This window comes from Callorhinus ursinus, unplaced genomic scaffold (assembly GCF_003265705.2).
Source record: "Callorhinus ursinus isolate GAN/ISIS: 27379988/994484 unplaced genomic scaffold, GSC_fseal_2.0 scaffold8, whole genome shotgun sequence".
Taxonomy (NCBI): Eukaryota; Metazoa; Chordata; class Mammalia; order Carnivora; family Otariidae; genus Callorhinus; species Callorhinus ursinus.
The window spans coordinates 47,760,870-47,783,515 of NW_027397070.1; the positions used below are offsets into that span (position 1 = coordinate 47,760,870).

A 22,646-nucleotide genomic window follows, 5' to 3' on the forward strand; every position below is an offset into this window, starting at 1 on the left:
CCCCTGATTTAGGAAATTTACAATTTCACCCTCTGATCAGGATTCCAACCTTCTGGAGCCCCACTGTAGAACCTGTGTGTGGACAGCCCACATGTCTTGCCCACTCTCCTGTTGAATGGATGAGAAAATACACACACACACACGTCATTTATTGGGGCTTTTATGCTGGGCACAGCTAAGCACAGTTGTCTTACTTTATCCTTCAAACAACCCTCGTGAGATAGGTACTGTTATTGTCCTAGCTTACAGATGAGGAAGTAGAAGTTCCAGAAGGTTAAGTAACTTGCTCAAAGTCCCATAGCTAGGAAGGAGCCAGTCAGGATTTGAACCCCGGGTGCACTGGGCCTCAGGGTCATGTTCTTGTCTGTGTCTTGCTGCCTTCCGTTTTTGTGCCCTTGGCTCCTGACTTAGTACCTTTGCACTCAGTAGGCCCTCAGCAGACGTTCCCCGAGGGCTGTTTGGACAGGGCTGCAGCGTGTTCAGCCTGTGGGAGGGATAACAGGGAGCGAGTGCTTGACCTTCACCCCTTCTGGCCTGCCTGTCTGCAGAGCTGTGCTCCAGCCAGCCGCCGGGCCCCGGGAAGGTGAGTGCCAAGGATGCAGCCTGCGCTTAGGGGCCTGAGCCAAGGCCAGGCCAGTCCTGCCATTAAAAGGCCTAATTAGGCTAGTCATTAAGTTCAATTAGGCATTGGAAATGATCATTCCTTCTAACCCTGCTGTGCCCTCCCAGAACTGGATCCATTCCCAGGCAGCCAGCTTGAGAGCCGGTTCTAGTTGCTGGTCCCTCGGCAGCCCCGCCTCTGGTTTCGGGCCTCTGACTCCTTTTCAAGGCTGAGGGCAGAGTAATTCAGGATCAGCCCAGAGTGGGGTGCTCCGAGTACATGTGAAATACAGTCAGGTGTCTGCCTTGGAGACCATTTCCTGAGCTCATTTCTGGTCACCTTCCTTTCTTAGGGCCACTAACCCTTTCCCCAGGCACCTAGTAGGAGTTGGGACATCTGCCTGTGTTCTAGTCCCCTTCTGCCACTCACACACCATGTCACCTCAGGGCAAGGCGTGTGGGCTCTCGGGGCGGAGGCTCCCTGAGGGGTCCAAACTGGATGATCTCCGAGTTCCCTTTTCAGCACTGGAATTTGATCCTGGGAAATCCCAATACATAAGCCTTGGGGTAACCCGGATTTCTTCTCAGTGGGCACTGAGTGGGGAGAGAGAGGAGGAGAGGTCCAGTGTGAGCCTGCGCCGATAGCTCAGCACCCTCGCGCTCAGTCTCTTCAGCGTTAGAACAAAGTGGTCTCACAGGCCCTCGAGAACTCAGAAGGGACGTTTGAACTTCTGAAATAATGCTTTCTAGATGGTTCCTTGAAATACGTTAGTTTAGAAATCACTGCCTTGATATGAAACAGCTGACAGACACTGAGGCGGGACAGGCCTTCCAGGCACAGTGGCCTGAATGTGCCACAGTGGGTTTGGAATGAACAGGGCTGGGTGACTAAAGCCCAGGGTTTGCCTAGAGAAGGGGATGGAAATAGGTAAGGTAGAAATGGGCTTGAGTGCAGGCCCTTGAACTCCAGGCACATGGTTTATTATTTAGAGAACAGGGAGCCACTGAAGTGTTGACAGGTATGTGACCAGTGGTGTGAGGGACACATTATCTATCACACCTCTTCTGAATGCCTTTTTTTTTTAAGATTTTATTTATTTATTTGAGAGAGAGAGCACAAAGGGAGAGAGAGGGAGACCAGACTCCTGGCCAAGCAGGGAGTCTGATGCAGGACTCGATCCCAGGATCCTGAGATCATGACCTGAGCCAAAAGCAGATGCTTAACCTACTGAGCCACCCAGGCGCCTCTGAGTGCCTTTTTGACGTGACATAGTTTGGAGTATTTGTAGGAGTTAGAAGACTCATTTCTCCTCATGTGGAATTATCTTAAAGGTGGGGATTATCGCCATTCTTGATAGCAGAGCGTTCTCTTTTTAGACCAGACAAAGCTGTGGAGAGAGTCAGCTCATCTTTTCTCCCTAAGTTGGATGCCTTTTTTCCCAGCAGATTTTGGTGATGTTGCTCATTCCTATCCTGAGATTGCACTGTTCTGCATCGAATTCAAATGCTTGCTTTCTCTTAAGAGACCATATGCTTAACTAGATAGGATTGTGTGAGGTTCGTTTTTCCATGGGGTCTGTGTTCCTTCTCAATCACGATGACCTCTCATTTGCCACTGGATGTGTTGTATTAGTTGAGGTTGCATTTATATCTGCAAGCAACAGGGAACCCCACTAGCAGAGGCTTAAACAGAAAGAGATTTTTCTCAAAAAACAAGAGGTCCAGGCTCCACAGTCTAAGGCTGGTGTGGCAGCTCCATGGTGATGACAGGGATGGAACTCTTTCCATTCTCCTGCCCACCATCCTGCCACACGTGGGCCTTCGTCATCATGTTCATGCCTCATGGTTATATGATGGCTGCTGTACCTCCAGGCCTCACCTCTGTCTTCCAGCTAAGAAGAAGGGAGAATGACATGGAGGTGAAGGTATAGGGCTGTTTCTTAGCAGGAATTTGCCTTTTGGAGGAGACAGAATGGGGGGATGTACTTTCCAGGGACTGCTGCATCTTCCTCATTGGTCAGAAATGTGGTATATGCCCACCCCTCAATGTGAAAGAGGCTGGGGAATTGATTATTTTCAGTTGGGCTCGTTGCCACCCCAAACAAAATTAGGGTTTGAATCCAGAGGAAGGGGAAAGGACTTTGGGGTAGGTACCAAGTTGTTTTTTGTGGTCAACCCCATCGAGCAGAGCTGTAGGAGTCACTGCGTGAGACTGCGTGTGTGATATAGAGGGTTGTGTGTGCTAAGGAGCGTGGAAACAATTTCACTGAATTCTAGAAGCTTCCCAGCAGGGGGAATCCTTTTGAAAGGATTTGAAAGCCCGAACAAGTTGCCTTTTAGACAGGGATAAACAGAAGTGGCCGAAATGAAGGAAGGGAACCAAGAGGCAGAGAAAGTAAAGCAGGAGATGGGAAACAGGAGAGGGGTACCCGCTGAGAAACCTGGAGGTTAATGCTGGAGGTGAAGTTAATATCGTTGTAGGAAGCAGGGTCCAGCTGGTGGAGAGGCCCTGGGAGCCAGGCAAAGTGTTTCTTGTGTGGGCCAGGCGGTGAGGGCTGGCTGCTGGACGTGTCTACTGAGGGCTCCAGGCAAGTTCAGCAAGGGGCAGTAGGAATGTGGGAAGCGGGGGCGGGGAATGAGGGGTCTAGAAGCAAAAAGTATGAAGCAACTCAGCTGGGCAGGCCTAGCCAGCACCCACCTCAGGGCTGGGGTTCAGCTGCAGCACCAAGGAGGAGAAAGCGTGTCCAGCCTGGGCAGTGATTTAACAGCATAGGGAGTAAAGACTGGGGTGAGAATAATAATACAGTAATAATAATAATGTTGGTAAACAGCCACTCTTCACCGAGCACTTCTTGTGTGCCATGTACTACGCTAAATGCTTTGCATGAATTAGCTCATTTGACTCTTTGAACAATCCTGTGACGCAGAATGTGGTGGTATCACTGATTTTGCAGGTTTTAGTGGCTTGCCTGAGAGCACACAGCTACTGAATGGTGAAACTCTGCTTTGAACCCTCTGACTCCAGAGCCCCACCAGCCGCTGGTTTTAAGCCAGTTGTTCAAATTAGGATCAGAGCTCAGCACCCACACATAGGCTGGCTGGATCCCAAATGGTTGAGCCCAGGGCTCTGAGTCCTCTGGGACCCGGACAACAAAGGGCTGCTTTCTGGGGAGCTCGATTTGGAGGTTTGGAGGGTTCTGCACGACCAGGCAGACATCCTCTTTCCAGCTACGCAGAGGGAAAGGAAGTAGAGAGAAGTCCTACCTAGTAAGTGGGAAGAAAACACCAGGAATGTTAAGATTGGGTAACTGTTCAGGAGAGGAGGGTGAAGGGAAAATAAATTTCCCTGTGCAATTGGGAACGTAGTGGCTGGTTTGGACAACCCCGAAGGAAAGAGAAGGGAGGCCCGAGATGGAAAATGTGCTAAATTTCTGATGTAGGGAGTTTGTGTTTATTGTCTTTAAAAATGATTGAGTAGGGGCACCTGTGTGGCTCACTCAGTCCGTTAAGCGGCAGACTCTTGGTTTCGGCCCAGGTCATGGTCTCGGGTGTGGGATCGAGCCCCTGACAGGCTCTGCACTGTGCTGAATCTACTTGAGATTCGCTCCCTCTCCCTCTGCCCTCCCCCTACTCGTTCTCTCTCTCTTTCTCTCTCAAATAAATAAATATTTTTTAAAAAGACTGAATAAAGGAAAGAGGGTTTCCTTCCTCCCTCTCTCCCTTCCTTCCTTTTTTGTTTTCTCTTGCCATGTTGACTTTGGGATCTCCAAACCAGCACATCCCAGTAATTGAAATTTTGGGGCCAGATAAGCCAGTTCCAAGGAAGGGGCTGCTGGGGGGAAGGTGGTCAGACAGGGAATGGCGTAAATGGGGCAGGGCCAGTGTTTCACAGAGCTGGGGAGAGACCTGGGAAGTCATGGAGTGCAGGGTCCCTTCAGTTTAGGGAGGGACAAAGTGAAGCCTGGCGCGCTTAAGGGACTCAGGTATAAAATCTTAGAGTTAGAAAAGCCCTTGGCCTGCTGCCCAAGGTCAGACAGCTAATTAGTGTAATAGAACATGCCTCTCGTTCTACAGCCATGCCCATCCGCAAACCTCACACGCACGCATTTATCATGTTCACGGAAAGGCCATGCACTATGCTGTTCATGCAATAGTGGGTCTGTTAGCATGAAATTGTCTTTACTGCAGTTCCTCCGGGACCCTTCCAGAAATGCAGTGTTGATCATATGAAACAATCTTCTTGAACAGAAAAACTTTCAGAGGAGAAAGTTATGTATCCTGAGCCAGCCAGCCTGCTGCAGGGGACTCGCTGCTTTGCAGCTTGAGCAGCTAAATGCCAGGACGGGGTGATTAGGGATTCCCCTGACATAAATGATCTCCTTGTCCTCCCTTTGATGGATTCAGTCTCTCAAAAATAAAGTGCATTTGTGAACGTCATTCCTTACCTCATACTTCTTCCCTTTTCTTTTTAGTCCTTTATTGAGAAATAACCAAGAGCAGTTTTAGTATAGAAGCAGCCGCTTGGGCATCCGTCGGTATGCATATACACACGGAGTACAGCCCCCTCACGTACTCTAGGTTTTCTCTGGTCGCTGGGTCTGCCAGAGGTTTTGCTTTTTGACCCATGCTTCTCTCACCACAGCTGGTTACGGGTGGCTGTACTGGGCCCTCCTGGTTTCACGGTGGTCCTCATATGAGAGGCCAGGTTTAGAAGTGCCAGGGCGTGCTTGGCCCTGTCCAGGCTCATCTCTAGCAGGGAGTCACCAGGGTGGGTCCTGAGCCTTGGAGGAGGCTACCCCACACGGGGGCCTTCCACACACCTGACAGCTAGCTGGAAGAGGGTCACCTGTAATGGCGTGTGTCACCTTTTCTTTAAGCATCTCATCACTTGGCTGAGTCTGAATGTATTCATGGGCCTTTGGAGGGGCCACAGGATCTAGAAGAGGGGCAGAGAAAACAGTGGGGACGGGACTGGGAAGGAAATCTCTATAGGTCTCTCCGTTATAGAGCAGAACCTTCTCTCCAGGAGAAGCAAAAGACCCGACTCATTCAGTGGTTAAAAATGGACTGAAATCTAGGTTTCCAGAAATAGTGATAAACGTTTGCCCCTGACTTGCGGACCCATGATTTCCTCTTGTTTCACTCTTTGTCCTCATGGTCACACTTCCCAGAGGTGGGCGCTGAGCCTCATCGTTCCTGTCTTTTCCACTGGCCTGCAGTCCCTCAGCTCACAGCAGCGGGAAAGTCTCCGTTCACACCCTTCTAAATGTGCTCTTAACCTAGCTTGTAACCAAGCTAGCTTGACCTAGCTGTAGGTCAGACTTTGGGCAAACAGCAGTACCTAGCTATGATAAAGTAAGCTCTGTGATTTTAAAAAATGATAGTTTTTCACAGTTAACCTTCTATATGACTGGTAATGCTAGCTTTCCATTGAGGAGCTAATGTTTTCCTTTAAATAAATCTATTGAAGTAAAAGTAAAACATGAAGGAGGTGCAGAAAGTGTGAGGGTGGCATTTGAAAGCCTGACAGCTGGTTGAGAAACACTGCCCTGCAGCGCAGGCCCCCTCCCAATTCCCCCCTCCCCCCAGCTTCTCCCCCAGCGGGAGGGCTGACAGAGCCTTTGCCACTCGGCCCCTTCCTGCTGCCTTGGTCCCTCAGCGGGTGGCATGGTGTTCATTGCCACCTCTCTTTCAGTTGTGGACTTAAGTAACTTGAAGGGAAAAAAGGGAACTCAGTGGAAATTCATTTCTAGTCCCATGGTTCCCTCCTGATCCCTGACCAATGTCAGTGTATATATTTATACCGTTGAAACCGACGCATGCGGCACCTCGTCTGCATTTCAGCCACAGCGGGTCCCCTACTGGCATCTGAGCACCCCTGGCCCTTTCTGCCTCCTACCTCTACTGAGGTTGTTTCTTCCAGTAGGAGGAGCCTTCCTGGAGCTTTTCTGCCTCTCCAAGCCGGCTCATCTTTCAGTCTTCTAGAAAGTCTTCCCTGACGGTTGGAATCAGCATGGCTAGTTACCAGGACATTTTGCTTCCATCTCCCTCACTTGTCCTGAGAAGTTGGGGAAAACCATTTGTCCAGTAGATGAGGAGCGGGAACCTTGGTTTCTAGCTCCAGCTCTGTGTCCAGCTAGCCTCAGGGCTGTAGGTAGGTTGCTTTTTGGTCTCTGTTTTCTCAGGTAGAAGATGCACAGGGAGGGCTGCAGTAGTAGTCTTTCAGGAACTGCCTTATGTGTCTTCTGGAGGCATTACTGCTATTTCTAGAATGTTCTTTTCTCCAGCCAGACTGTAAAATCCTGGGCAAAAGATCCCCAAATCTCAACACCTTCTAGTCGTGCCAGATAGTTATCCAGTAAAGTGAATAAGATGATGTTCATTTGAGACACCAAAGAGTTATCAGCTCTTCCACTTTTTTACTTATTGATAGCAGGCATATACATACATTTTGTGTGTGCCCATAATTGTTTTTAGCTATTAGAACTTCCCGCCTTTTTTCCCTCCTGATGAATGTTCCTTTAGAATTGGAATCAGAACAGAGATGTTATTTTGAATGTGACCAGCAGGGGGCAAACTTCACCCAGGAATTGCCTTTATAATTCACTATACCTTCGGTAGTGACAGGGCTCCATAGTGTGCGTGGCCATCCGTTTTCATCTTTCTACTGGGCACCTTGTTGATGGTACCAGCAGAAGCTAAATATGATCTAATATGACCTAAGGCCCCAAAATGGCAACACTTGAGTGCTGAGGAGTTCCTGCTTCTCTTTAAAAGAAGGGAGAAATACAAATACCTACAAATACGTGCTGGACTCCGAACCCATGAATGGCAAGAACTAAGAGCCGAGAGGAGAACAGTGCGAGCTTCAACTGGCAGGAGAGATTGCAATGAAGAGAAATCTCTTGGCCAAGCGAAATTTCATGACAGATGTCTGATTTTTAATCAGTATTGTAAGTGTGAGGACATCTTCGAGCAGATTACCCAGTCTACGGCCTGCTACTGAATAGCCAAGATTATATAGCCAAGATTACAGTGGCGACGTCTCCTTTGCTCAGATTCGGATTTTCACTGTGAAGGCTCAGTTTATAAAATAGAGCCCTGGTTTTTGATGTGCTAGTGAGGGTGTTGTGTGATCTGGGACACATCACCCCCTTTCTCTCATACCGTGGTAAAATTTACCTCAGTGAGGTTCAGAGGCGCTTGTGAGATTTTTATTGGACGTTTGAAAATTATGAGGGCAGAAAACCTCATAAGAAGATGGTATTTTGACTTCTTTGCCTCCAGAGGAGGAAAACGTAAGGTAGTTTTGGCTCCTGTTTGGCTGGTATCTCATTCTTGCTCTTTCCCTTGCCAAGTGCTTCTGACGTCGGCCCCCTGGCTGTGGAGTTTCCTCTTTTTGTCATGGGAGTCCTGTGATCTACACACCGTGGCCCCAGCTTTTTTTCTCCCAGGCAACAAGTTCTAGTGACCATTTGTCCAGAGCCTTCACATCTGGATCAGAGGCCGTGGCCCATGGGGGCTGGGCGAGCAGAGGGCCTTCCTCTGGGACAGTCGAGCCTCTGGATGACTGGCACTTTGGTCTATTTTAAGCCTGTTCTGTCCTGCAGCAGGAAGGTGAGTCTAGGGTCCAATATGTGCTGTGGGTATTAAGAGACTTCAAGGACACTTCCCCCCATTTATCCCAGTTATGCCCCTGCTAAAATAGGTTAACGGTGTCTAATTAACCACTGAACATTGTCATGCTGCATAAAGATAGCATCCGGGCTGTGCTCTGAGCCGTGGTACTTTATCTCCATTTAGATCTCTGCAGTATTCCATTAAACTCGAGAGAAACATTTTAACTGAGATGATGTCTACATTAGAGCTGCCTTTCACCCTTCAGCACGTAACCCGTGTAAGCAGCAGCTGAGGCCTTGTGTCTGGTACAGCAGGGAGGACAGAGGAGACAGACTTCTCGGGTGGGAGGCTCTGTACATCACAGCATTTCTTCCCCCACCAAGCGCCAGAACGGCCCCCGAGGATCCAGGATTCAGTAGTGGTCCCCTCTGACTGTGATCACAGGACAGACCAGGGCCACCACGCTGGTCCTCAGCTGACCAAGTCATGCCCGTTGAATGGCAGTGTGGTCTTTGAATGCCAAGAGAAAGGAATTGTATTTGAGCAAAAGAACTTAGAAAAGGAGAGTGCATGGAGGGAAAGGTGACTTCGCTACATGGGATCTCCTTTTTTGCCACATGTGAGCTGTCATGTTGTAAATAAGACGTATATAATAAATCCCACAGAACAATTAAACCAACATTAACTAACGAATTTTTAGGCCTGACAAAGTACAGTACTACTGTAGTGGAAAGTGCGTCCTCGTCATGGAAAATATTAATTGGATTTGAAGCAGAGTCTATGGAATGAGCATTTCCCATCGTGTAGAACTACCTACGTGCTTCTGTTATGCTGGGCTTTTGTGGCAGACAGCCTAGAGATTGTATTCGGGCCCTATGGCTTTCTAGCTGGGTGACCTTAGGCAACCTACTCTACTTCTCTGAGCCTGTCTCCTCCATAGTAAAATGGAGCACATAAAAAAAAAATAATGTGATAATGAAGTAAAGTACAATGCTATATATCAATAAAATTTATGTAGTATTGTATAATAGTAATATATGGAAAGAAGATAATATAGTAACAGTGCTAGGCACCCAACAAGCTCAATAAATGTTAACTGTTTTTGTTTTTTTTTTTTTTTAAGATTTTATTTATTTATTTTACAGAGAGAGAGAGAGACAGCGAGAGAGGGAACACAAGCAGGGGGAGTGGGGGAGGGAGAAGCCGGCTCCCCTCTGAGCAGGGAGCCCAGTGCGGGGCTCGGTCCCAGGACTCTGGGATCATGACCTGAGCCGAAGGCAGACGCCCAACGACTGAGCCACCCAGGCGCCCTAAACGTTAACTGCTGATATCCTCAGTCATCAGCCTTCCTGCGACAGGCTTGTGGGGCGGGGCCTGGGAATGGGCCTCCCCCTGAGGAGTGCAGGTGGCTGTGGGAAGCTAAGGGGAAGAAACCTAGCATGGGTCAGAGAGAAGCGGGGTGAAAACTAGGAGAGACTGGTTGAGGGTTGGGCTGAACAAGGCTTTACATGGGGGTAGGGATAGCAAGACAGTGCCCGTGCCAAGTCACCAACCTGGTCCGTGTGTCACTCACTGGAAAGCGGGAAGCCCGAGTGTCCTTACTCCTGTTACCCTAGCCCCACAAGGTGGGAGGTGAAGGAGAACATTCCTGTCACTGTCCAGAGCTAAAGCTTCATTCTGCAAAATGGCCAAAGCAATCAGCAAGTGAGGGAGTAGCTCTTAAAAAGAAACCTGGCATTTAATTAACTTTTCCAAGTGCTGGTTCAGCAACCTCTATGTTTTACATTTTGAATATTGAACAAGCGTCTCTAATTGGATCTGAACCGCTTCTGGGTCTGCCAGCCCGAAGAGCACCTGCTTCAGTTTTACGAACACCATGGAATCTTGTCTGAATTTCGGGGAAGCCAACTGAGGATTACTCAGGAGTGGAGGCTACAGTCTGTGAAGCCTTTTCTTCCCTTCCCTCAGCCTTTAGGTCGAGTCAGAGTTCATTAACATTTTGGTTAGAAAGAAGCGGGCAACTGGCAGGATAGGGCAACAAGGTTTCCATTTTGCTGCTTAGTACCCATAGTTCAGCTTACTGTCTGCAGTGAGGTGTAAGGCATTGATTCTCATATGTGACTGGGTCCCGTTTCCGGATATTACTATCTCAGAGGGCCTGGGGTGAGGCCCAGCACAGAGACACTGAAAAAAACTCAATGATGCTGTTGTGTACCAGTGGTTAAGAACTACTGGTTTAAAGGATTCTCTACGGCAGTTCTCTGTACGTTCTATTGCCTTCCGTAAGTGTGGGAAGTCAGGAATGGGCTGTCTGCACAGTAAATCCAAACAGATGTCTGGGTGCCCTGGGGACGTCTGAAAATCATCGAGTAGCTGCTTTTGAAAAGGCTTGGGGCAGTGTGTGTGGAATCCGGGGTGGAAGTCGGGAGACGGGGCTTCTTGCTGCAGCCTCGTTACTCATAGCTCAGTGATTTGGATGAAGCACACATCGAAGTGCCCCATGGCCCTGTCTGTCACATCGTGTCTCTGAAACCTGCGTTGCCTCTTTTCCAAAGCTAGGCTCAGCTCATGGCAGTGTTGCCAGACAGGAGCGGAGGAAACCTGCAGAGTGCTCCACCTGCATAAGGTGGCGTCCCCCATGTTGTTACGATTGTCAGGTTCCCAGCCCCCCTCCCCCCAGTAGCCACTTCTGAGGAAGAAGGCACGTGGGCGGGGGGTGTAGTAGGAGACCAGAAGCCCAGGGCAGAGCTGACCGCAGCTCTGGGGACAGCCTGCCCTGGGCCTGGACCAGCTCACGGCGTTTCCTCAGAAGTATGTCTGTGAGGAGGAGATGGGCCAGAACCCACAATCCTCTACCTCACGGTCTGTGGGGGGCAGGACTTCAGCCCAAATCCTTCTTTAGTTACCTACCCTCTTGAGCTACCATAGACCGCTGTATTTTGTTTCTGTTTTGTTTTTAACCTGTCACCAACAATTTAAAAATATACTCTGTGTCATGACTGGATATGTTTGTATATAAAATGGGGGGAAAGTTTATGTAATACTTACCTTTACTATTTGCAGGATACTCTCTTTTCTATTCTACTTTATGCTATTAAAAATAAAAAGAGGGGCGCCTGGGTGGTTCAATCGATTAAACATCTGACTCTTGATTTTGGTTCGGCTCATGATCTCAGGGTCGAGATTGAGCCCCATGTTGGGCTCCACGTTCAGCGGGGAATCTGCTTGAGATTCTCTCTCTCTCTCTCCCTTGACCCCCTCCCCCACTCTCTCGCTCTCTCACTGAAAATAAATAAAGAAAAAGGAAAAGACAAGAAAGGCTGGTGGTGATCCACTAAATTGATTCCATGACTCACCATGGGTCATGACCTTAGTTTGAAAATCACTGTGCTCGATTCTGTGTCCTTGTGCTGGGCTCTGACATTGTGTGACTTGAGGTACCCGTGGAGACCAGGCAGGTACAAGACATCTGAAGTGGGGTTTTATTTCAGAATAACACCTTCAATTATGTTACTGAGATGCACATACAGATTAGTTAGTTGCATATTCGCCTGTCTCTAAAGACATGTACTCTGCCAATTCTCCTAAAACCTGCTTCCCACGTAGCCTTCCTTTTGCTTCCCTTGCTTTTGGTAGCTGCAGAGCTGCAGGCAATACTTCATTTGCCTCTTAATTTCCACTGTAAGAGAGCCAGCAGTGCAGAGTGAAGTATAAAGGGCTTCTACGGGCCCCCCAGTGTCGGGAGGGGCTGGGAGCTCAGGCTCATCCCAGCCACGCTCCACTTCCCCAGAGTTTTCCATGTGGGAATGCAGGTCCAGTTTACAGGCTCTGTGTTTGAAGAATCCAGAAGTCCAGATTTTTTGTACAGAATCTCCCAATTTGGGCAACAAATTCATGTTAAAACCAAAACAAAACAAAACAAAAAAACCCAGCAGTGTGGCAACAAATGGATATGCTCGCTAGACAAGGCCGGAAAATGCTCAGCTTTATCAAAGACAGGGCGTTCCATGGCCAGTTCTCCAGGGCCTTGCCCAAGTTCCTACTGGACTTTCCATCTCCTGAGCAGAAGGCTTGCCCAGAATCTGCTATTTCTGGCAGAGAGAGGGAGAGAAAATGGGAGAGAACGGGGGAACATGCCACCTGAAGGCATCCCCACCTCTGACCTTGAGGGCTCCATTTTGATCTTGCTCCTTGTCATGCGGTGAAATGAAATTTGGGAGGGTACTGGGGCTCCCCCTGGAGCAAGAGAGAGGAGAACAGGAGCTCTGCAGCAATTATGCTGAATGTGAAACTCATCCCCAGTTTTAGATGTCAATGGCAGTTAATCAGCCTTCCCCCGAAGATTAGCATTACCATTGTTTCCTTCAGACGAAATCACCGCTACTCTGGCCATGGCCCGTCGCTTAGGAAGGAATGATGGAGTTACAACTCCTAAGGGTGATCAGGGATGCTGTGTCTCTTACATACAAAATGCAGGTGCCTTAATCACCTTGTTCTTCTCGGACCCTGTATTCATCCGAGCCCTCCTGCCACTGGTGACACATTACCAAGGCATTTGGGTGGTGGGTTTGTAGAGTTCAACTTCACGGAGACAATTAGAGGCAGTGGTCCTGGAGGGCAGACGTGAGCTGGGAGCAGATCTTTCTGCCTTCCCTCACAGGCAGAGGTGGCTTTGGCGGCTGTTAGGTTTTCTTGACTTAGAATCTCAGTGCTGGGAACCAGTATCATCCAGCAACAGCCCCGTGGTGACGCCTGGGGCACCCCGCTGCAGGTTACCCGGCGGTGCCTCCTCCTGTCTGTCTGTCTGTCTGTCCCGCTCGTCCTCCTCCCCCGACTCGCTTCGTCTCTTTTCTGTCCTGGGAAGAGGCAAAAACTACAGCCTGGGAGATCCTCTTCAGAGTTGTTCGGTCCTGTTCTTCCAGCTTTAGCTACCCATTCTCTGCTCCCTCCCAACGGAAGCCAAAATTCTGCCCCCCCTCCCTTAGCAGTGCAGTTGGTGTGGTCTGAATTTCACGGACCCTAGTTTACTTAAACTTGGGCTTAATTTCAGATTATACTCGGAGAGGGGGAGGGGTCGTTTGCATTTTGCAGGAATTGCTGGTTGGTTCCAATGTCGCTCTGCTGACTGACGAGGCTAGCGGGCCCTGCACTGTCGAAGGCCTTCTCATGCATCCCAGCTCCTGGCCGTTACGACACTGTCTCCACCCTTGGCCCGTGCTCTTTGTGGTGATTGACTTCTGACTGGAAAGAATTCATTAAAAAACCAGCCAACCAACCAACAAAATCTATTGTGGAAATTTTCAGACGTACAGAAAAGTAATCAACATGTACCCAACACCCAACTTTAATAATTGTCAATGTTTGGTCAGTCTCATTTAGAAGACTTTAGATCCATGTTTCTCAGAGGGTCAGTAGTGACCACCTTACAGTAGGATTACCTAGGGATTTGTTTAAAATACGCAATCCCAGACTCACTTTCCCCCAGACCAGCTGATCCAGAAAGCTGTCTCTGCCAGGTCCGGCAATCTAACATGTCTACCAAGCTTCTCAGATGGTTCTTACGCACATTGAAGATTGAGAACCACAGCCTCAGATAAATGTCTATATATAATTAGGCTTCCTGTTCTCATGGAATGTCTGAAGGGCACCACCTGCCCAACATCACTCATGGGGTGTTCTGGTCCTTCAAGTGGAGGCTGCAGAAAGGCCCAGAGCCTACAGCTTGAACTGCATGGTCAGTCCATCTCTTTTTACTACTGGGAAGCTGCACATGCTAACAACTAAAGCTCCAAGTAAGACCCAAGGCCTCGGTCCTAAGAAAGTGCTCTATAAATTGGTCCGTTAGTTGTTGAAAGGAGGGAACTGTATCATCTATATCCATTTGAGTTCTGAACTTCCCCATCTGCGCTTAAACTCAATGATTTAAGTTGGAGTTATAGTGAAATAAGACTATAAGTAGGCATTCTGATGCCTGTAATTCTCTCATGCTGGCTATGGGCCTTGCTCTAGAAAGAGAAATCCAGGTCAGTAAAGCACTTGGAATATGCTAATTTGCCCTCACTTTTGAAATCCCCTCTCCAACGTATACCCCCATGCACAGGATTAACAGGTTCTTATAAACCTTGTTGTTCTTTTTTTCAGGTCAGGAAGGAGGGCTTCTGAAGAAATAGAAGAGTATGTTTCCAGCTTTCTTATTCGTCCTTCGGTTACCTTTGCTAGCAGTGCAGTGTTGGTGGTCATTATCTGTTCAGCCTTTGTCGGACTCAGCATTTGAAAGCAGAATGAGTCTGGCTTTTTGTGTGGGCCTTTAGTGATGCACACTGAATCCAGGGTTCGGTTATGCTGGTTCCTTAGCTGAAGGTCTGGACCCTGGCGTTAATATCCATGTCTTTCTCCCACCCTGTGGTTTTAGAACCGTATGTCCAGGTATCAGAGTGCTGACCCCTGGATTCTTCTTTATTGATTCAGATGGGCAGAAACAATACCAGCCTTCTAAACCTAACCTTCTCCTAAGATTTATATCAGAAGGGAAAATAAAAGGTGTCTGGGTAAAGACAGAACGTAAAGGCAGGGCCAGTGAATTTCACCCCACCCCCCGGGGGTGAGAGGAGCATTCGTATCGTAGTCTGTGCAATGGTGCACCACACGCCTTATGCGACCGTATGTGGCAGACCCAAGTGCCTAATTAGGTTTGACCAAGTTGATGGGGGAAAATGGGTCCAGAGACCATCTAGGAGAAACAATAGATACAGTAATAATTGGGGTGCTTTCTTCCTACATGTGAAATTCATTTTCTTTCCTTTCCTTCTTTTTGCGGGCAGTCACCGCCTCAGGCAGCAGAGCTTGGACAGATCGGATGATGGAGGAGGTAAGATGTGTTTGGAGCCGGAGAGACTCCACGGCCCACAGAGCCTTTCCTGGGCCGCAGCTAAGGCCTCGTTGGCTGCAGCCTTCCTGGGAGGCGGTGGCCCCATACCATCTCATCTCCGTGCCTTGCTGGACACTGCATCTGCCTGGAGGACCTCACCCCCGTGGCTGTCCGCCAGCCCTGCTTGTCCCTCACAACTCTGCTGAAGCATCTCCTCCTCTGGAAGGTCTTCCCTTCCCACCCACTCCCTCTCTGACTCCGATGTTTCTTCCCTGTGCTCCCAAGGCTCCCTGGGCTAACCTCCAATATAACAACAGCAACACTAGCTAATACCTGTTAGGTGTTTATTATATCCCAGGCACCTGATATACTGTCCTACCAGTTTATATTATGTTAAAGCATTTCATCATCACAATAACCCCCTGAGTTGGTACTATTGTCCCATTCTACAGTTGAGGAGACTAAAGCACAGGGAGGTTAAGTAAGGTTTTTCCAGGTCACTGTAAACTCTGTGCTCCAATGTGGATAGTTTCTACGGCCGTGTAAATGCTCTTTTCTTCTACAAAGCGTAGTCTGCCATTAAGACCACTCAGGGAATTTGTTCTTTCAGAGACTGTATTTTTCAGCCCTAGAAGCTCCATTCAGTTCTGTGTCTTCCATTCATCTCCTTCTTTTGATCATGTTTTGCTAAAGTCCTTTTCTGCTAATTCTATCATTTCTCTGTTTCCTGTGTCTCCACCGACTGATTTTTCTTCTGGTTACAAGTTCTGTTTTTTCTGCTTCTTTACATGATTAGTCGTTTTTGATTGGATGCTGGTCATTGTGAACATTACTATGTTGAGTGTCTGGATTTTGTTGTCTTTCTTTAAAGAATAACATATTCTTTAAAGAAAAGTATATCTGTTTTAGTAGGCAGTTAATGTGTTTGTTGGTCAACTTGATCATTTTGAGAATTGTTTTTAAGCTTTATTAGGGCAAATCTAGAGTTAACCCTAAACATTAAGATACTCAGGTGTCCCTGCCTGGTGGTTCAACAAGGACTCTCCACTCTGCCTGAGTGGAGCTGAGCCTCTTCCAGTTCTTTATAAGCTGTGGGGATGGTTCACTTCACACCTTCTTGGTAGTAATTCTTTGCCCAGCTGTGTGGAGTTTGACCCTATACACATACAGCTTAGAATGCAGTCCCTCTAGGGGCGCCTGGGTGGCTCAGTCGGTTAAGCGTCTGACTCTTGATTTCGGCTCAGGTCATGGTCTCAAGAGTCGTAAGATCGAGCCCCATGTTGGGCTCCGTACCGGGCAAGGAGCCTGCTTGAAATTCTCTTTCTACCTCTCCAGCTCCCCTGCATGTACTTAAAAAAAAAAAAAAAAAAAGTGCAGTCGATCTAGATTTCTACACCCTTCTGCCAAACAGTGCCTCTCTCATCCTCTGCTTCTCAAATTCCAGCCACCTTAGCCTACCTACACTTTGACCTCTGGCTTCTCAACCCAGTGAGATCTCCGTGCTCCACTAGGGGTTCCCCCTCCTTGGACCAGAGTCGAGGAAGTGTACGTCTAAGCAGAAGGCCAGGGTTGACAGTAAGGCTCACGTCATTTCCCTCCTCTCAGGGATCCCCGTCCTGCGCCACCTGTTGTCCACTGTCTGCACACAGCTGTTTCTTCCATTATTTCCAGTTTCCTAATGGTTCCCAGCAGGAGTCCAGTGCTGGTCACTGCCTCATGGCTGGAGGTGGCACCCCAAAGCTTTCAGTAACTAACCTTTGCATGTGAGCACAAAGTGAAGGGGAGCATTAAATCTAGAAAGCTTAGATTGTGACCCGTACCGTTAGCTGCCTCACGGGACTGGGGGCTTGTGCAACATGAGAACTGCTGGGGTGGTGGTAGAAACACGGACTCCCAGCCACCAGCAATCAGAAGCTAGAGTTGGGGCCCAGCGATCTGGATTAATTTAAATACGCTCCCTCGATGAATGCTCTTCATGCCGGAGCTTGTCAGGCCTGCTGTAGTGCCTCTAAAGTTAGGAGTGAGGGCAGGAGAGGACAGGGATCATGAAAAGGCACTTCTGCCTCATCTCATCCCAAAGGGGTTTTCGGGTAGAAAGGTATCCAGTCACTGGAGGTCAGGAGTTGAGCCTCCACTCTGAGATTTAGTAAGAGCTCATGAGCGCAGCTTCATCATTCTTCAGCATTTGTCTTTGCTTTTCCTATTCTTTCTTATTGCCAAGCTCATTTTGTTTGACCAGATCTTCCTCCTTAGCTCTGCTCACTAAACTCCTTGTAGCCGCTGAACCTGTCCACCCACTAAGAATTCCCAGCGACCCTCTGAACTCAGAGCCCAAGTCTCTGTCTCTGCACATGTCCCCGGGATGCCTCGTGCCACTGCTCAACTGGGGTGGCTCAGTGATTGCTGGCTGCTGGCTACACTTTTGATCTGCCTGTCCTCACAGACTGTTGCTCCAGCCATTGGTTGCCTAGGACAGCAGGGTAACCATCCAGGAGGGTGTGCCAAAGGACTCAAGGAGGCAGGGGCCCTGCTGGACATTGACAAAGCTGTTAGGTTCAGGGAAATGATGATGCTGCCCACTCTGAGGTGCTCATTAAATTCCTGGTCTCCGGGAGGTTTGCTCAGCGGGTATCCTCTCCAGGCCTCTCTCCACCCTACCTGGAACCTCTTTCTAACTCCCTTCAACAGACTTCAGAAATCCTCCTTTTTCCATTTTTTTCAATGTGTGAAAATGCTACATTTCAAGGAGTAACTGTTCAATGTTCCAGCAAAACCTTCTGAATGCCAGAGTGTACACACATTCTAGATGTGTGTTAGCAGAGGTTGTGCCGGCTGCTGTGGCGGCAACTCTGTCAGCCATCTTGTGCAAGCCCCTCATTGGCCATGTTAACAGCATCGAAGCTTCGAGATCATTGTACAAAATAGCAGGACTCAGAGGAGAGCTCTGGTCTTGACTCACAAGAGACCACTCTGCCTCATACCCCACGCACACCAGCATCGCTGCCATCTCCGCGCATCACCAAACTCATTTAGTTCTCAAAACAAACCTATGGAAAAGTTTTTAAAGATCAACTTTGTTGAGGTCGAATTTACACACAATAAACGGAATCCATTTAAAGCTCAGCATTAGAGTTTTGACAGATGTATATGCCTGGTGGAACCACCACCACAGTCAATATATAGAACTTTCCATCTCCCCTCCAAAATTTCTCAGGCCTTTTCCAGTCAGTCCTTCCTCTGCCCCTGTCTCTAGGCAACTACTGAGTCTCTTTGTTGTCACTCTGCAGTGGTTTGCACTTTGTGGAGCTTTATGTAAGTTGAAATGTATGTACGTATGCTTTTGTGGCCTTTTTGGCTTTTCTGGCTTTTCTGGCTTTTTTCACTTATGGTAAATGATTTTGAGTTTATCCAGGTTGTTGTACATGTCATTAGCCTGTTTCATTTATTGATGAGTAGTATTCCAGTGTATGGACAGACCACATTTTTGTTATGTATTCACCTGGTAATGGATATTTGGATCGTTCATTATCCCCATTTTAAAGATGAGCAGACAAAGGCAAAGAAAAATAACCTTGCCAAAGGTCACACAGTAAGTGACAACACTTGGAAGGCACCTCTGCTCACCACTACCCCACCGATGCCACACAGCCCAGCACCAGGATTTGAATACAGACCTTGACACCAGAGTCCTTGCTCCTGGCCTGTGGGCTGTAACAAACGGTATGACCCTGTCGGCCTATGTTGGCATCTCCTTCCACAGGTGGGTTGTGTTAATGTCAGCTCTCATGTTTGTAATATAGCGTGCCTAGCATGATTGATAGGATGCTTAATACAATTCCATTAAGGAAGGAGAGAGGAAAGGTAACTATTTTCAGAGACTGCCTCTAGTATTTTTTTCCCCTTCATAAACTTGAAGTGTGAAATTAGTGATTTGGCCTTTATTTTGGCTCTGGAGGTTTGACGCGTAAAACCCTTTCTTGTCAGAGTGCACTTGATTTTACCTTCTAGGAGGGATGCCTCTTCTCAGGCATAAATCTGTTTTCCATGCAGTTATGCCTGAGTCCTTTAATGGAAAATCAGTTCATATGTTACACTTCACACTTGACTTCATCCATTTCACTATATGTGAATGTTTAGAATCTATTATGTGGTAGGAATCATATGTTACATATAACTAGTTTCTAGAATTATCTTTGCTCAGAGAATTACTTGGTTGGCTAGCAAAGGCTGCTCCTTTGAACTTAGAATAACCAGTAGGTGGGGACGCTCCATGAATGATTGCCCTGAATCAAGCATGGAGGCTCATTCAGCGATGACATGAAGCAGATCTTTGGGCACCTGTGAGGGAATCTACTGGTGCCCTTAATAAAATCACACCCAAGTTCTTCGAGGTTGTCAGTACAAGGAGCGTTGTCCCCTGGGAAGGGGCTGCTAGTTTCCCTATACTTGGTAGGGGTGGTGATCGGTGAGCAATCCCGAAAGAGAATGTATCTTGGGGAATAGAAATGAGAATCCAAGGACTAGGGCCCCCTCCAGGCAGGTGGTCTCTTTCTACCACCAGTCTGAGAGGTTAGATTTTATTGAGGAAAGCCAGCAGGTGTTCGGACAGTGCCCCCTGTGGCCACAACTCCTCCAGATGCTGGAGATAGTGGCGAGTAAGACAGCCCTGGCCCTCTGATGTAGTGAGAAATGCCCCCTCCTTCCCCTCCCCGTCTTGTATAGGAAACTTTCAGGAGCCATGTCTCTCAGATCTGTTTCTCAGCATTCAGCCTCCCAAGCTTCACTCTTGGCACATACTCTCCTTCTTCCATGGGGAAGATGCCCAGGGAGAGAAGAGAAGCACTCCGTCCCCTCCATCGATGCCTCAGGCTTCCAAGGGAAGAGAACAGAAAAGTAGAAGAAGGAAAAGGCTTTTAGGATAGATGTGTTTTTAGAGGGAGAAATGGAAGTGACCGACATTTGGAGGTGGTTTTGGAGTCTGTTGGTTAACTAGAAGGTACTGCATAGGACCCTCTGCAAGGCCATGGCGGGCCACAAGCTCGCACACCTCGAGGGGGTGGGCAGATACCACACACACATGAAAGAGCAGAAGTGTGAGACAGTAAAGAATGGTGGGGCCTGTGGTAAACCTAGAGAGGAGATGGCACTGCCTAAAAGTTTTCACATTCATATTTCAAAAAATGACCGAATTTTTAAAATCTGTTCATAAGCAGCACAAAATGCACCTGCAGATTAGATGAGGCCATTGGGAAGTGATCTACAAATGCGCCATAAAGCTTTGTAGGGCTGTGCTCTGCAGGAACACAACGTTGCTGGGGAGACAGAACGTAGAGACGAAAAGCATTAAGGAGTCAAGGGGCGAAGACAGCAGTATAACAGATGGCAAAGGCGGCCAGTGGTGATTGCTGTGTTTGTGCTTTACGTTAGTAAGGGCCACAGCTTAGGCGACAAAGTGATTCCTGTAGGCTGAGGGCACTTCAGGAGGAAGGAAGAATGAGCGGTGGGTCCTAAAGGCCAGGCAGCATTTGGACAAGTGAAGAATGTGAAGGGCCTTCCGGGTGAGGCCTGGCAGGAGGAGAGACTCCACATAGAGAATGAACAGGGAATTTGCGGTAACTACAAGAGAAGCTGGCTCCACAGAGTGAAGCCCTGGTTCTGGTCCCTTCTCAGCTACAGATAGTAAGCGTCCCACATAAACTGCCTTTTGTGAAGTTGGAGATTGCCAGTCATCTGATTTGCTGATTCTAGGTGGAATCACTCACAGCTAGAGCTGACACGATGCTTCAGGGAAGTTGGGAGTCATGATTAGAATAGCTGAGGATGATGAAAAGCCAGAGCCCCCAAATGACTGCAGGGTTCCAAAATTGTTGAACGGCCACACTCATCTTTCCTACTTAGATGACCATCCTTTGGTGGCACAGTTACCCATCCCTGTTCTTGGAATCAAGTTTCTGGTTGGCACTAAGGCCTTCAGACTTCTTCTGTCATGGAAGGTTTATGGTGTTAGGAGAAAGAGCATCAGATCTGGAATAGGATTGAACGCAGCCTCTATAAGTGACTTTGGGCAAGTCATCCATCCATTCATTCATTCATTCATTTCACCACCATTTGTTGAATACCTACTATGTGATGCTTAGGGCTGGGTGCTGGGGCTATAATGTTGAAGAAAACATTCTTAGTCTTTGCCCTCTTACTGCTTACAGCCTAGTGGGGGAAATGGGGACTAAAAAAATGGTCACACAACTAAAGAAGGAGGGACAAGGAGTGATTGAGCCCACTGAAGGCAGAGCACAGGTCCTCTGAGAGAGAACGGCGTGGAGACCTGACTTGGATCGGGTGATGAGGGAAGACCACTCTGCAGCAGTGGTTTTTATACCTCAGCCTGAAGAGGGAGGGAAGTTGCCGTGAGTAGGGGGGTGGGGGGACCCCGGGAGAGGAGACCAGCACGTGCAAAGACTTGTCACCTCTCCAACTCCAGGAGTATTTCCAGTCCTTTGTGTTCTCTTCCAGCTCTAAAGTCCAGCTGTCCGAAAGTGAACTCTGGATAGAATGCGAAGCTTTGAGATGAGCTTTGAGAAGCACACAAATGGGAGAAGAGCACTTCCTTGTCTTTTAAAAAAAGATGAATAGTATTCAGGTCAAAACAACTTCTGAAAACACAATTAGATATGGACTCACCTTTCAAATAGTTTGTCTCAGAGTGAAATTCAAGTTAGGAAAGAACCTGTGAGCCCCAAAGAGGTCTTTCAAAAGTGGAAAGTCTCTGAAAACAGGAGCTTTAACAAAAAAAAAAAAAAAAAAGGATTGGATCTTTCTTGCATTTAACCATTGCACTTTGGCGTGCCGCAGGATCGTGGGTACAATGCTCGCTGTCTCTTCCCGACTGCTCTCGGCACCTCCTGGGCATCTCACCCGCACTGGAGAGGGCTGTGCTCTTTGCAACTCAGGCCCAGTTTTGACAGAATCGAATACCTCAAAACCTTAGGAATAATAAATCCTTATGGCCGGCCAAAAAGTGTTTAATTCCTAAAGGACCAGCTGAGTTGAGCCACTTCTAGCCAGGGGCAGTTGGGGACTTAATTCTGTAAGTGTAGCGATCTGGATGATCTGAGAGTTCTGAGTTTAAGGGCAATTGCTCAATTTTCTATCCATGTCAACAGGGAAAATAGGTAAAAGTGGCTGAACACAGCCAAGCAATGTGGCTGGATGAGATGCGAGATGCTGGACTGTCAGTAGAATTAGAAAAATGCCATCTGTAGAGGGCTGTCGCTCCCTCAGCCCTGTCTTCCCCTCTGCCCCGTCATCACCCGGCTCTGGGCTTTCTAACTCTCTTTTGGGCTCTTTTAGACTCCGTGCTTAATCTTCCCACCATGCCCTCCCTCCCTTTTCCTGCAAACAACAGAGTTGCTCTGAGCCTAAATAGCTTTAATGGGGAGAAAGAGAAAGTGGAAAGAATTCTTTAAGTACAGATGAATTGGAATCCTGACATCTCAGTTCCTTTCTCTTGCTTCGTAAGAACGTTCCATTATGCTGGCATTCAGCATACAGGACTTCTTAG

General features: G+C 48.1%; 1 protein-coding gene across 2 annotated transcripts in view; it reads left to right on the forward strand.

Moving 5' to 3' along the window:
• The window catches only part of IFT43 (intraflagellar transport 43), an 80,258-nt gene that overhangs the window by 43,374 nt on the left and 14,238 nt on the right, over nucleotides 1-22,646 (forward strand). For both annotated transcript variants that reach the window (XM_073895612.1, XM_025869597.2), the window contains 2 exons: nucleotides 14,362-14,394; nucleotides 15,042-15,088. In XM_073895612.1, the coding sequence (XP_073751713.1) occupies nucleotides 14,362-14,394; nucleotides 15,042-15,088 (80 nt within the window). The remainder of the gene's footprint in view (nucleotides 1-14,361; nucleotides 14,395-15,041; nucleotides 15,089-22,646) is intronic.